Raw genomic sequence first — 14,976 nt, forward strand, 5'->3', positions numbered from 1 at the left:
GACGTCCGTGGAAAACACTCGTACATCATGTGCCGCAGGTTGCAAAATCTTTAAACTCGCCGTTGATCAACCTCTGAACGACGATCGTTGCAATAAACTGTCCGTTTCATCGACGCGACTTTGAAACGGCGTTAAATGCGTATAACGCAGACTTTGTGTATACATTCATTAGGTTTGATCTTTCTTTACTCGGATCCGACGTCTGCCATGGTTTAGATTTTGCCTCGCGTGATGTGGGACGATTACACTGAGAAAAATATCATTTGTTTTAGTAACTAGAAAAATTCAGTAAGACAGGTATCGTTAAAAATAACTGTTTGAATATTGTTGGAATTACGAAAAACGAGGTACGTCTAACCATTTTGCGCTATTGTCGATCCTTTTTTGGTAACTGTTACGCAAAATCACTTTGTTCGGTTTACCGTACTTTTTTAGTTAAATAAGGTTTTAACATCGATTTATTGCTGCACAAGCATTAAATTTTCGCAACAGTTACAAGAAAATATAGTAACAGTGATCACAATGAGAAAGAATAGTAACGGATACTAGACTTTCCGGTAACAGCTACAAAACTAATTTTCATTTTGTACCTAGAACTGTATTTTTGGATTGTGATCATACTTCGCGATACACTTAAACTGGGTTTTAGCTTGAATTATTCATGTAAATCGGCAAGTTGTCTTGCTGCAGATTTTTGTCACAAACAAAACGTGAATTCCTGTAACCAGTATCGCTGCGACTGATTTTGAACACTTTGCAAGAAAATTATCAAAATTTTTCTCAACAACGTGAAAATTTATCACTGAAAACGAAAAAATGACTATTTGTTTGTGTTGAAATAATCATGCTTTTTTATATTCTAAAATATCGTATCTTGGAGTCCAAAATATTGTTCAACATATACGTATACATTTTGTTTACGGTACTGTTTATCGAAGATTTAAATTTCGCTTTACGATAATTCGATTTTTATAAACTGAGAAATCGTAAGAAAAATTTCGTCCACAATCTTTTTTGCGACGCACGATATTAAAATAAAAAAATCGAACCCCCGAGTTCTTGCTTGTAGAATTAAGACGTAAAATAATTAGAGAAGCAATCGCAAGTCGATTTCAAGACAACGTATAACGATTAGCAGGGTCTCCCAATAAGTAATACAACTTCTGACGATCGTTGCCAAAATAATTTAGCGAAGGAAATGTTCGCGAGGCGATAAATTGAGGGAGACATCCACATGCTCGTAGTTCAATTTCGTTTGAGTCGGTTTGGCAGCGATTTGTGCGGAAAACATTTGATGCTGAAGGTTCGCGAAATTTTGGCAAGCGCCTAGAGTGACTGTAACGGCATTCGTCTCGGTCTTTGCGAACTTCATTTACTCCCTGCCCAAGTCAACTAACTCGCAAATGACAACCGATGCAAATACAGATCCTATTAATAAGCTGCCGCCAACATAATACATGCTTTGGTCCGACCAACCTCATAGCGATTCGCGTTATTTGTAATTTTTGGCGTTGATTATTGCAGTTATAAACTAGTTTCAAATCCGTCGCAATTGCTCTCGCGTAAAGATTTGAAACTACCGTACTCCAGATTTATAAGATGATGACGGAATTTCATCGTGACAAAGAGTCAAAACTTGAAGGGTGATCTTAATTTGAAACCCAGTAGTTGGGGTAAATCAACAAATTCCTTCTGCAAATTTTTTGCAAGTGATTGAATTTTGACCCTTACGATTAGTCGAGTTGCAGCGTTCAAAATTTTGACTACTCGCAGTTTTAGTTTGAAAATTCTAGTTTTGACCCAAAAGTTCCTTTTCAAAATTACCAAATCATTGAAACTCAGATTTATCGTTATGTGGAATTACGAATCTTGATTCTTCCTAAGAGATTTTTAGTTCCGGTTACCGCCCAGTCCTGAACTATTTTCATTTTTTACCACAATCGAAAAATATAGTTCCAGGTACAAAATGAAAATTAGTTTCCTAGCTGTTACCGGAAAGTCTAGTATCCGTTACTATTCTTTCTCATTACGATCACTGTTACTATATTTTCTTGTAACTGTTGCGAAAATTCAATGCTTGTGCAACAATAAATTGACGTTAAAGTCTTATTTAACTAAAAAAGTAGATTAAACCTCAGAAACCGATTTTGCGTTGCAATTACCAAAAACGGATCGACAATAGCGTAAAATGGTAACGCGTACCTCGTTTTTCGTAATTCCAACAATATTCAATCAGTTTTTTTTTTATCGATACCTGTCTTATTGAATTCTTCTAGTTACTATAACAAATGAAATTTTTCTCAGTGTGCCAATTTTTGTTGTAAACCAACAAATGGCTTTTGCTAGTTTGTTGTAACCGATTAGCATCGTTAGGAATTCACACCTTTCGTCGATTTTAACAATAATTTAAGATTTTGACTAACCGAACTTCTGACTTTTCGAAGTCTCAACTGTTGACAAAATTCTAACCATCCATGGTTAAGTATAATTGTTTATAAATCTTCATTCCGATCATCGGAAATTGCGGCCCACACCCTTCCAGAGCAAGTCATTACAGTCAAACCCAGAAACGCTTACGTCAGAATCGCTCCGGGGGTAATCACGCGATGGAAAAAGGCTTCGTTGCGGTTAATTACATTAAAAAATTCGGATCTCGAAGCGCGCGTGAAAAAGCTCCGGCGATCGGAGCGACGTCAATCGGGAATTGCGCGAAAGTTTGAATAAACAATCCGCGCAATTTTCAGTCCCGCTTATCTCATTCGCTCGTAATACCTCTTGGGATTAAATCCCTGGACGAACGACGAATGACGTGTACCTACGTTCAGAGTCCTCAAGAGATCGATGGGAATGGGCACAAGTATATGTAACAAACTCTGGTTTGGCACAAGGTCTTCGAGTCGGTCGTTATATTGCAAATTATCGGCAACTCAACACGCGATCCCTGACAGAAAAGACCTGAACACGTATGGCGTGAATTTTTAACACACGATCGTCTCATTTACCCGCATCCATGGATGGATGGATGGATGGATGGGATCGCTCTTTCACACCGCTCGCCTGCCTACATGCTCCGATATACTTGTTCAGACCGACCCTGACCGCCATGGAACTCGCGGGCAGTTTGTCATGGGAAATTGAGGTCAATGTTAGACAGGAAATATCCGTTTAACGTTGAATAAAAGGATAATGAACGTTGACCTAACCGGTGATCGTCGAAGTAGAGCTAGGATTTTGAGTTATGAATATTCTTTTCACTTTCAACGAGTGAGGATGATTTAAATTTCGTGGACGGTACGTTAGAGTTTATACCGATCCCACTGACAGACACCTTCTTTTAAATTCAGGGACAATTTTATTTACACTTGTCCACTTGTTTCGCCGACAACTCGGTAAATAATTCTTTTCAGAACTGTCACTTGAATTTCTGTAATAGACTGAAAAACATTATCATTAAAAAGTCGTACCATATATGCGTGTATATTCGACTGAGAACAGTGCATTTCGTTTCACTGAAGTATCTACCTATTCGGAACGAAATATTTCAGACATGTTTCACTTGAAACATGTTATATTTTATTGAAACATTTCAGAAATATGTCAGAATTATGTCCATGTCGGCAAAATATAACCCATCGATATTTCTCAAGCTACAAATGCAGACAAACACATATATTTGACACATTTTTGACATGTTGCAGAAACATTTCTGATACATTCATGCCATGTGGGTAGTTAGTATGGAAAATAAATAAAAAAAAGTATTTTTAGGTTATTGTAACTCGTCTTTGGTCCCGAATGTCCATTAAAATGCCTATTCAAAGTCTGCTGTGATACTTCGCATTGTCATATTCGCACATCCTAACCTAAACTACGCTCTACTGTCGCTTCCAAAACCTTTTTAGTTTTTTTTGTATTGTTTCTACCGAAGCAGTAATGAAATTTCGTAATAATAAGTTGACTGATTGTTAAAAAAAAATCAAATTTGTCGGCACACTACATTAAATGGATAATGTATTATGAGATTATAGTTTTGAATGAAGTTTCTCAAAATAATAAAAATGTTGGGTGGCATCTTAAATATGTCTAAAATATTTCAGAAATATTGGACACCGCATATTTGGATCGTCATTTGTTTAAAATGTTTTTGAAATAACGAAACTGTTTCGTTTAAAATAACATATTTCTGAAATTTTTTCGAAATATTCGAATGTTTTGTTGCAGTTGATAAATTTTCGAAACATTTCAGAAATATTCAAAAGGTTACGTTGCAGTTGATACGTTTCTGAAATGTTTCTGAAATTCTCGTGACGTTATATTCCACCTGAAATATTTCAGAAATATGTTTATCAGATCGAAAATATTATATTGCTCTTGAAATTTTTATGAAATGTTTTTATGATATCTAAAACGTTGTATTGCACTCGGAATACTTCTGAAACGTACCAAAAGTTCCGGCAATGTGATATTGCATTTAAAATATTTTTTTAACGTTTCTAAAATATTCAAAATGTTGCATTGCATTTGAAATATTTCTGAAAAGTTCATGAAATATTGAAAACTTCATATTGCAATTGACATATTTTAGATACGCCTCAGAACTGTTCCAGAAATTATGTAATGGATATGAAATTTCGTAACATTTCTAAAATACTTCTGATATATTTTGTAGCGTGTGGCTACGTATTAAAGTAAAAATCTTCTGACCCAAAGAAGTGTAATAACTGCACGATTCGAGTTGTATCAATTAACTGTTTTTAATTTCTCATTAATCGTAAGCCCTTCTTTATATTAGTGGGCATTAGTTCATTTTGTTTAATGTTCAATTAGCTGGAATATAAGCATCTCATTCAACAGGTTCGTTTCATTTCAACAATTCTTATGTATAGCAGATATTTGGTTTGCCAAAGTAAATATTCAGGAAAATAAAAACCACAAACTTGCCTATTGAGATAAATTTATTATGCTGACGTGAACCTGAAATGAATCTAAAAATAACTTTATTCTATTGTTAGATGAAGCAAATTATAGGTTCCAATTACCTACGCGAATCAATCGATTGGATTTACTCATTTTCGTGTATTTATACTTTGAGTTCACTTGAAAATATTATATATCCTAATATTTATTCCCTCGTGCTAAAACCAATTAGGTTGTATCCGTCAAATTTATTCTTGACAGCGTTTCGATTCGTACGATTTCATCATGAACCTCACAGTGAGCGATGATCGCGATTTTCAAGCACGTTTGAATAACCGGTGGGTGCAATTTTTATGCAAAAATATTCTGTTTAAATCAAATATACTCAGCATATTTGAATACCTGTTTTGCGCAAAGAATGCCTGCGTGAATTCTAGCCACTAAAATCGTCGAGAAGATGAGAGAGGGATAGAAAGAAGATAAATGAGATGGAATGAGTCGACTGAAGCAAACTGCGTGAAACTACGTGGACAGGATTACATTATCAGGTAGGTTTTTCCTTACATCATATTGCAGACATGTTTGCGAGCAACAAGAAGGACGAATCAAAAACATCGACCGTATCGTTGCGAGAGAGGAAAAGTATGAAGAAATATCATGGAGTGGGAATAGCATTTGCATAACGTTAACTCACCAGAAACGGTTTCCTTATTCACTTTTAACTGCGACATCAGTCAGCCAGGTGAAAGAAAGAGAAAGAGAATCTTGTCACACCCCTGGGGCAGACCTTCAATTACGCTTTCAGAATTTCATGATGAAACTGTACGAAGCACTTCTCGTAAATCTTGCGCAGCGTACTTGATAATTTATTTGCTTTTGATTTTCAAGGATGATTCTAATTTTTTTTACTGCATTGTTTGGATTGAGCTTGGAAAAGCGGCAGTTGCTTATAACTGTGGAAATCTGTTACATATCGATTTTTGAAAAAAATAATTATCGCGCTAATACTCAAGATAATACATGTGACAGGAAAGTAATTCAACAATTCGTTAAACTTACACAAAGCCTTGATAATGGGTATGCAACACTTTAGGGGTGGCTGCTTGTTGCGTATATTCGGCGTGACACGAATTGTCACGGGAATTGTGAACTTGAACAATAAAGCGTTCACAACGAATCACGTTCACGATGGAATTATATCGATCATATTCCATTGTACAACACGCTAAATGATGTAGAATTTTATTGAAATTCTTTCCTATTATCCTAGGTACGCTTATATTTTATCCAGCCATATTCTACGTATATACCATATGAGTTTAGGTATAAATTTACTTGCGCAATGTATACATATACACGTATATACATGAAATTTCGCTGGAGGCGGTGAGCTCGAGTGATCGAAGTGGTTGACCATGCAATTGACAATGGGAAGCCAAAGCGGTAGCGCGTGTTCCGATTAATTTGAATAATGTTCTGCTGCGTAGCGAGTCGGTGATGTGAGAAACATGCAACATTCTGTCCTTAACCGGTACAGTGCACAAGTATGATGGCATTGCTGTGGTTAAACTGAGACTGTGAAGGGAAGAATTTTACCTAGATACAAACACCGGAAGGTGAACGCTTATTTCCAAGCTCCGACAATTTGTGCGTGCGTTGCTTGTTTCCCATGTCATGCTTCACTTTTGCAGGGTTCACGGTCGATGAATTTGCTACTTCAATTTTGTTTCAACAAGCACCGATTTACTCATTCTGACTCACTTGATTCATTGCCACGCTAGATTAGGCCGGATTGGGTTGTGTAACAGTCATTTGTGCTGTTTGCAACGGTTACTCTCACCTCTCGAGACTCGTCAAATTTGGTTGTGAATCATGTGTATCACAGTGTTACATCCAGAATGTAATTTGTTGAGTGTCAAGAACAGATTTTAAACAAAAATTGGAGCATTTCACGTGGCAATTGACTGGAAATATTGAATTCGAACTTTATTAAAGTCATATCTTCGCAACGAAAAATTGAAACTATGATTATCACTAATGAACTTTTTGCAAAATGCAGTTAGCATTTAAATCAGATATTCTTTGTTGGCCTACGCTTGTTGAAAAATAGTCGTTTTCAAAAATTTTATCAATTGATCGTCACAACACCTGACCCACGTAAGTTATTTCCTACAGATCATTAAACAGACCTGACAGACATCGGAACATCGTAAGTCATCTCGTATTATTGCACGTTACAAAGTTTGTGAGATCACAATTTTTTGGGTGAAAAATGCTTCGGTGAATAAATGTCTGTTTAAAGTCAGCAGATATTCATCAGATTAAACTAAGAATAGGTTAGCCAGCGTAAGAAGGTTGGTGGCGTTACGATTAGTAATTGGAATTCACGCATCTCAGTGAAGAAGGTATAATATTCTGGTCATTGAATAATGAACTAACAAAATATTCGCTATTAAATTAGCTTGTAAAGGTTCATCAATGAAATTGATAATACAACGCGTACTGACTACAGTTAAAAAAAAAAAAAAATAGTTGCAAATGTATATGACGATCAATTCGTTACAATTCATTGGATTTGAACTTTTGAAGCATGAAATATTTTGGCTGAATTCGAAACCCTCCAGTTTGGCAGTTGCTAGTCATTGGCCAGTGGTGACTTTGACCTGCAAATGAATCTTAGATTTAATAATTTTCTACTTATTCCGACAACCAATATTCATTTCCAGAAATTCTCATGAATGAAAAATCTCAATGTAAACCAAAACTTTGTAGAATGAGAATGTGTCCAAAAACTGCGAATCATGAAATTTATTGACATATAGGTTGCAATCAGCTAAAAAGCCAAACTCCTGGTTGTAGGCTTTAGTTTCTCTTATAACGTAAAATCAATAATCTTCTTATTAGTCAGTGGTAATTCACACTTCTCAGCTGTTTGAGGAGATGTTATCTCATGCAATGCTCGTTAGTGACCATTATTCTGAACCAATGTTCGTAACGCATGGAAGAAAAAGTACGAACCAACGAATTATAACAAACCGTTTTAGCATAAGCTCCAGGATACGTTCAGATGAAGGTTTACAGATCGTGGCATGAACCCTTCATACCATTCGAGAGCGGGAATGTAACGACGTGCTCAGTGCAATTAAAATTTTTTCGACTACAATTTGGGCTGTTTCTGTGGTTTGATACGCCGATTCTTTCGTTTCATGAGTGTACGATCTTATTTCGAGGCATATCTTGAGGTGACTCCATCGATAAATGCTAGTTCGTAACAGAAACAGACTTATGCCCGAATGATTAAATAAACATTGCGTATGCTTCCTTCTTTACCGATGATTGGTAACCTTGCACTGAAGCGAATATCTTACCTACAGCTGACTAGATTATAGAAAAAGTACACGGTTTATAGCTACCGACACTTAATAACTAGCCGGTAAAGCCAACCGAGTCGTATTACCGACGGCGGAAAGAAACTTGACTGATATTGAAAGAGGTGGCATAGGATTCCGTACGTACCTGTTTATACTATAATACATTGCATTCATATCGGCTAGAAAATGTATTAGTAGATGCTCTTCGAAACTAAAAATGATATTTAACCGACATAACATTAGTAACCAGCCTTTGATAATGAGTCATTTGATTTAAATGAAATGCTTTTTTCTCGGGATGATAGAAACCAATATAATTAATTCACTTGTAACTTAGACTATCAGTAATTACGTATAAATCAAAATTAGTAGGTATCAACACTGAAATTCACGCACAGTGACGTGAAAATTGTAAATCCGAATAAACCATGGATAAGTGTATTAGCAATGAATTATTTTAATTAATTATTTATTCTCAGATTGTCGATAGATACTTGGCAATGAGATTATATTCAAATGTCGATTATCACCCATACTACTATTTCCTTGATTTGTTCAAGCTAAGAAATAGATTTTATTCGTAGAAATTATATTTCCTCCATAAAAAAAATCTATTATACTGATTATTGGTACCGGAAATGACTATGTCTGAGCAGAACAGGAAATAGAAAAACAAAATTTACAATTTTTGAGCCCAAACTCTCAATAAATGATGAGTGCTGAGTACTTAACATTTCAGTATAATAATCAGGAATTTATCATCATTACGTGTTTGCAAATGAGTTTTGTGTCTCTTTATTTGACATTCTATTTTTCCGCAACCAATACGAAACTCGGTGCTTTTTCTCCATTTTAGTCACATAATAGTAGAGCTGATAAAAAGTTCACCTTTAACTAGAATTTAAGTTAACGATATCTTTGAATCAAACTAAAGCTAGAACGTTAAATGTAAAAAGTTAGGATGTCACTTGGCCAAAGACTGCAGGTATTTGTCGTACTAATTCTGCCCTACATAATAACCGCGGCCGCTTTAAATGTCGCTTGATAAGACGTTACTTTTAAGAATAAGAGAAATTGTACTCTAATGACACTGTCCAGACTACCAGCAACTCGAGATTTGAATTCGTCTTCTAGAAGCGACGTCGTTTCATCAAATAAGTACCGCGTCCAGTTACTCCAATCAAATGCACTCAGTCACTTTCACTTTGTCACATGAACAAGACAGAATTCGATTGTTTAATCTCGCAATTGGGTAGCTACGTTCTCTTCCACATCGTCACTGGTCTCTTCGGGCGAAGAGGGAACCTCACAACCTCTGAATCTGACTGCAGCAGTTCCAGCTTCTCCTGGATTACTCTCGTGACAAATGACGTCGATTATGGCGTACGTGTCGTCGCCCCTGGGAGCAAGTTACGCAGCATGACTCCCGAAGTGGCACGGATACGCTGCACATGTGGCTGTACTTGTCGCATGTCGTTGAGTCCAGAGTGTCTCTACAACCTGCAAGAGATTTCACGTTTTTCTTCACGTACGAGACAACGGTAAATCACTGAATCTATTCCAGTAGTTGAGTTATAAATTAGTATACATATTGACCACAGATTATCATCAAAAGCTGTGGATATGCGTTGAAACAAGTTGTTTCCACGAATCAATTCACGAGAGAATGATTTGAATCCAACACAGCAAACGTCACGACTCTTTCAAAAAAATAGAAGTCAATGTAGATTTCTGAGTGGCACAATAACGCTGGAACATTTAGAAATCTTTGATGGTAGTAATTGCTTGAAATAGGTATCGATGTATGATTTAAATAACTCAGATAATGGCTCAATATATCTAGACAACTCACTGTGAACTGGTGAGTCACACTGTCTCCTCATGTTACACCTTCGAATGCCCAGTGGACGGCGCGCCGGATTGCAATCCTTGGCCAACGAGTTCGTTATTCTGTCGCGACATTCAACGTTACGTCTTTTGACGCCGGTCTTGGAGGCGCAAGTAGCATTGCAGGATTTCCATTTTCCTGAAATGCAAATGACTGGGATGAGTGATCGGAATTACGATCGGGTCACGTTACACCGCACTATCAACGCGTAAATTGAGTTCTGGCAAAAGGGTGAAGGCAGCTTAGACTGGAGCGGTACCACCCAATTTGGAGAACAGTTATCTTACCAGTGACCCATTTCCCGATCCGACAATCCTCCACTGAAACCGGCTTCGCTAAGGGGTCGCAATCTCCAGAAGCAGGACAGGACACTTCCCGTGTACGTTTTCCATACTGACAGAGGCTCCACTCCGAGACGGTCCACTTCGCCTTAGCGTCGTACATCGAGCTGTCCTTGTTTCCGTCCACGACGTTGTCGAACTCCAAGATCTCCGGTTTCTCAGTAGTTAGACTGCTGATCACAGTTATACCGTAGTTCTCGTTCGACGTTACGTTGTAGAAGGCGTTCTCTTTGCTGCCCGCGTAAACTATCAGCGGGATCTCCGAGGTCGCCTCACACGTCGGGAGCGCCGGACATGCATCGTGTTCCTCGGGACGGATCTCTCCGTTACAATCGCCATCGGGCAGCGCAAGATCTGAACTCTCTTCGCCCTCGCCAGATGACACACACATCACCGACCTTTTGCGTACTCCAATTCCGCATGTCACTGTGCACATCTGCCACGGCCCGACCCACCATCTACGAGAAAAGTGGCATATCTTTGTTCAAAAATCAATGGATCTTGGGATACATAATTTACGATAGTCGAGAACGCGTGAATTTTGTTACCTGGCAGGGCATGGTTTTTGGTTGCATTCCTTTGTGACCGGATCAGGCTTGATTCTATCTTTGCAGAAGTGCTCCTCAACGACGCCACTCTTGCTTTCGTGACAGAATGCTTTGGAAATTTGAAAACCGCCTCCACAAGTCACCGTACATAACGACCAGTCCGAAAATACCCAGGAATATTCTGGGGCACGGTCCGGCTCGGCTTTTGGAACCGTGTATTCATAACGTAGGCCAAAGTTGCGGTAATGACCTCTGCAAATTAACTAAAATAATAGGACCACGTTATTGGAAAGGAGAAGTACAGAACAGGAGCTGGAAATGGAAACGGTGATGAAGATGGGTTCTGGAAAATACAAGGTATGAGCTGTTCAAGCAACAAGGAAAACCAATTCAAGCTACGCAAGACATATTTTGACATTCAAGAAGGCCAGATATTGTGCATTTCGATCAATGAAAATTCGGCTTCGAAATATGCAAGTATATGATACAAGACATTGGGAATTAAATGGCGGGCCACAAGTTCATATTTTCCACCGATAGTTTAATTTAGATACCGTCTTGAGTATAAACCAGAAACCAGTGACATTTTCTTTTTATATTCAAACTTACGTAGACAACGATATCTTCTTTGATTGGTCCGGGAATCCGCACCTTCTCGCGCTCACGGTCCCGTTCATAGAGAGCCGGAGTCCCCGCAACTTCGTATTCGCCAGCTAGGGTGATCTGCCTATGCAAAGGAACCTAAGCATCAGACTTTTAATCTTGAAACTCCAGGTTCGCGTCTTTTGCACAACAAATTACACACCGCTTCCCGTTGAGAAAGTATTTTTCCGACTTGGGTACACCAATGCCGATGTAGTTCCTGTTGTTTCCAATCTCCTCGAGATTTATGTTCCTTGATCCGGCCGGAATGACGACCACTTCGTTATATCCTGGACCTTCGTTCTTGTCGTACTGCCCTGTGGTTGTCTTACACTGCGTTCCGTCACCATGACACACCCCGCAGCGATCCTCCGTTGCATCTGATTCGACGACCCAATCACATCCAACCTTCTGAAAATTGTATCATTACTAAGACTCCACTTTTACCTCACCAGCATCAAATTATTTCCATCAATCGGTAGTCTAACTGTCATAATTCGACCAAACTTGTTCGTTCTTCGGCTTCTGACAATCGTTACCTTGCATATACCAGCAATGCACATATCTCTTGTTCCTACATTACATGGAGTTCCATCTAGCGCAGATTCACCCCAAGGCACGATGACGCTCTCATCGGTATCAGTACAGTACAGTTCACATGGTTCACCTGCAATTCGACAATACATGAGTATATTGTTGCGTGAAGAAAAATCTGCACGCATTTAATATTTCAGTACGAAATAAACTTACTCTGATCAAAGTATGGCAGCCAAGTGTAATTTTTCCCTTTGTAAGGCTTGTCATTGTAAGCAGAACACTGGACACTTCTAAAGCTCGGTGCTCCTTCGAGACAAGGTTCTGTGTTGCAAATCTTGTATCGACGCCTCTCACCCACGCAAAATTTACCGCCGTGAGCTGGCTCCGGGTGATCGCACTTTCTTTCCATGATTGATACACCTGCTCCACATGTTCTGGAACATGGTTCCCACTTACCCCATTCTCCCCAGCCACCATCAATTGCACTGGGCATGTTCACGATCGGTACGCACTCCTGATTTTGACACCACTGAAAAATTGAACACAGACAGTGAGGTAGAATCTCTTTAGATGTGACGTCACGGCAAGAAATATTTAAATAATAAAATCCAAGCACGGGCAATATTAACCATGTGTCTTCCGCAGTTTGTCCCCGGTGCTGCGGGATGAAGCATTGATGTACAGATTCCGTCCACAACGCACCACAGCTTGGAGCAGATCTGAAATTGAAGAATCGGAATCGAAATACGCGCTCAGGTTGTACATTCACTATTCGAATTCGGGACAACGCACCTCTTGTAAAGGGGAACACACAGCTGCTTCGCGCACACCAAACTGGAGTCTGCATTGATGTTCTGCGTTATACATAGCACCTGGAGGGAGCTCAGGATATGCGTAGTCGTTATCAGCTGGCTCGTCTTCGAGACACTGTCCTTTTCCTTGACTGAGATGGTATTTGACGTTATGACTGAGAGCTCACTGAAGTAAGGATGGTTGATGTAGTATCAGAACTTACTCTAAGAAGTTGGTGATGTCTCTCCTGGAACACCTCGACCAAGCCACACCCACTGTGTCCACTTCAAATGATGGCGTCATCACGTGTAAGGTGTTCCCGTCCCTCCTGCTACAACCTATCTTCTCTGTGTCATGGTACATTCCGAAACTAAAGAGGAGAATGGGAATTCAGGGTAGAATAAATTCGTATATCATCAAGAAGAACAGAAAAATCAAACACAAAAAAGTTTTACTCACTTGTGCCCCAACTCGTGAGTGATCGTGTGTGCCAGGGTGATACCGTTATCTTCATTAACACTGCAGCTTCTGTCTGGCTGACACATACCGGCAACGTGAGCAACACCTAACGTACTGCAAGGAGTGCTAGCCCTCGAACAAATGTCTTCTCTGGTCACAAGGATGGCGACGTCATGGTGGTTAGGGTGCGAATCATCGCCGGGATTCAGCATCTGTTGCCACTTACAGAAGTTGTAGAGGGTCTTATCCGCGTTGACGGTGACGTTCAATCCTTGCTAAAGTTTTACATAAGAAAAGCAATATAAATTGTGAGCCACTTTAAGGTAAGGTGTTGAAAAATAAGATGAAAACCCGAAAATCAGGCACTGGTCGATGTAATCTCATTTCACAGTTGGTAGGCAGAACAAGAAAAATGTTGGAAACTAAGAAGATACACGGCTTCTATTATCGATTGATTTGGAGAGGAGTGTATATCGAGTTTTTTTTTTTCTCTCTTAGCCAAAAACTGATTTTGAAAGATTAATATTTTTTCTTATCTCTACAACTCCAATTCTTCTGCCAATTCCGCAAACGTCAAGAAAAATATTTGAAGTCCATCGAAAACTTTATCCAGAGGCAATCACGACAATCTTTGATTAAAAAATTGAAACAAAATACATCTGACTTCAAACGGGTCAATTAAAATTATTTCAACATCTTACGTTTATCAGCTTATCACTATTCTTTGAGATAAGGAAGACTTAGAAAAATAAAGAAGACACGAGATAATACCTAAAATGGTACTATAATCACGGATATTATGAAAAGTAATCAATAACATGACGGAAAAGGTGGCTCAGTTGACAAAGGAGGCCTCATCAACGCGATTCCGTCGTTTTTCATTCGAAGGTTGAATAAATGTTTACCTCGCCATCATCCTCTTCCATCAGGATAATCCTAACGACCACGACGTTAATGAAATTCCCGATAGTCGGGTCGAGGTAAAGGGATGAAACCATGTTCATGATCGTCAGCAAATACGTCTCGACATCTCCGTCCTGATGAAAGGCCATCATCGAGGTATCCGCGACAACCAAAGCTTCGACGTGTCGCGCTCGGCTTACGGACCTCTTGAAACGATGCCACTTCTTTGAGGGGTGGTGCTTTCGCCGTCCTCGACCCTGAACTTGAACCAGGCCAGGCTGCGTTTGCCATTCCAATCGTGTTACCGTCAGTCGTCTTGGCTCTGCAAAGATCGAGGGTGAATGTTTGAATTAATCAGAGGTTTGTCGGTCGATTCCTCTTAGAACAGTTTTTAACTTATGGGACGTAAGATCGAAGCTTCTTTGCTAAAGCATGTTTATTACGGCCTGATGAGTGGAAATCGAGGTGATAGGAGAGCCAGGGATAATCGGCACACAGACCTTCATACTTTTTGACCACGTTGTGATTCTATAGTACGATGTATAAACAAATTTTAAGTTCTTCAGATACTTAGATTT

General features: G+C 39.0%; 1 protein-coding gene across 1 annotated transcript in view; it reads right to left on the minus strand.

Annotated features, from left to right (window-relative positions):
• Positions 1–8,401: 8,401 nt before the first annotated feature.
• Positions 8,402–14,976, minus strand: part of LOC124215123 (ADAM metallopeptidase with thrombospondin type 1 motif B) — a 58,647-nt gene continuing 52,072 nt past the window's right edge. Inside the window, exons 5-17 of the mRNA XM_046618111.2 lie at positions 14,401–14,720; positions 13,496–13,770; positions 13,260–13,406; positions 13,037–13,187; positions 12,874–12,963; positions 12,458–12,773; positions 12,247–12,374; positions 11,871–12,118; positions 11,675–11,792; positions 11,066–11,328; positions 10,464–10,975; positions 10,141–10,314; positions 8,402–9,788 (exon numbers count right to left, since the gene is read on the minus strand). Of these exons, the coding sequence (XP_046474067.1) occupies positions 9,640–9,788; positions 10,141–10,314; positions 10,464–10,975; positions 11,066–11,328; positions 11,675–11,792; positions 11,871–12,118; positions 12,247–12,374; positions 12,458–12,773; positions 12,874–12,963; positions 13,037–13,187; positions 13,260–13,406; positions 13,496–13,770; positions 14,401–14,720 (2,891 nt within the window). The 3' untranslated portion in view covers positions 8,402–9,639. The remainder of the gene's footprint in view (positions 9,789–10,140; positions 10,315–10,463; positions 10,976–11,065; positions 11,329–11,674; positions 11,793–11,870; positions 12,119–12,246; positions 12,375–12,457; positions 12,774–12,873; positions 12,964–13,036; positions 13,188–13,259; positions 13,407–13,495; positions 13,771–14,400; positions 14,721–14,976) is intronic.

The sequence above is a fragment of the Neodiprion pinetum genome, chromosome 3 (assembly GCF_021155775.2).
Source record: "Neodiprion pinetum isolate iyNeoPine1 chromosome 3, iyNeoPine1.2, whole genome shotgun sequence".
NCBI lineage: Eukaryota > Metazoa > Arthropoda > Insecta > Hymenoptera > Diprionidae > Neodiprion > Neodiprion pinetum.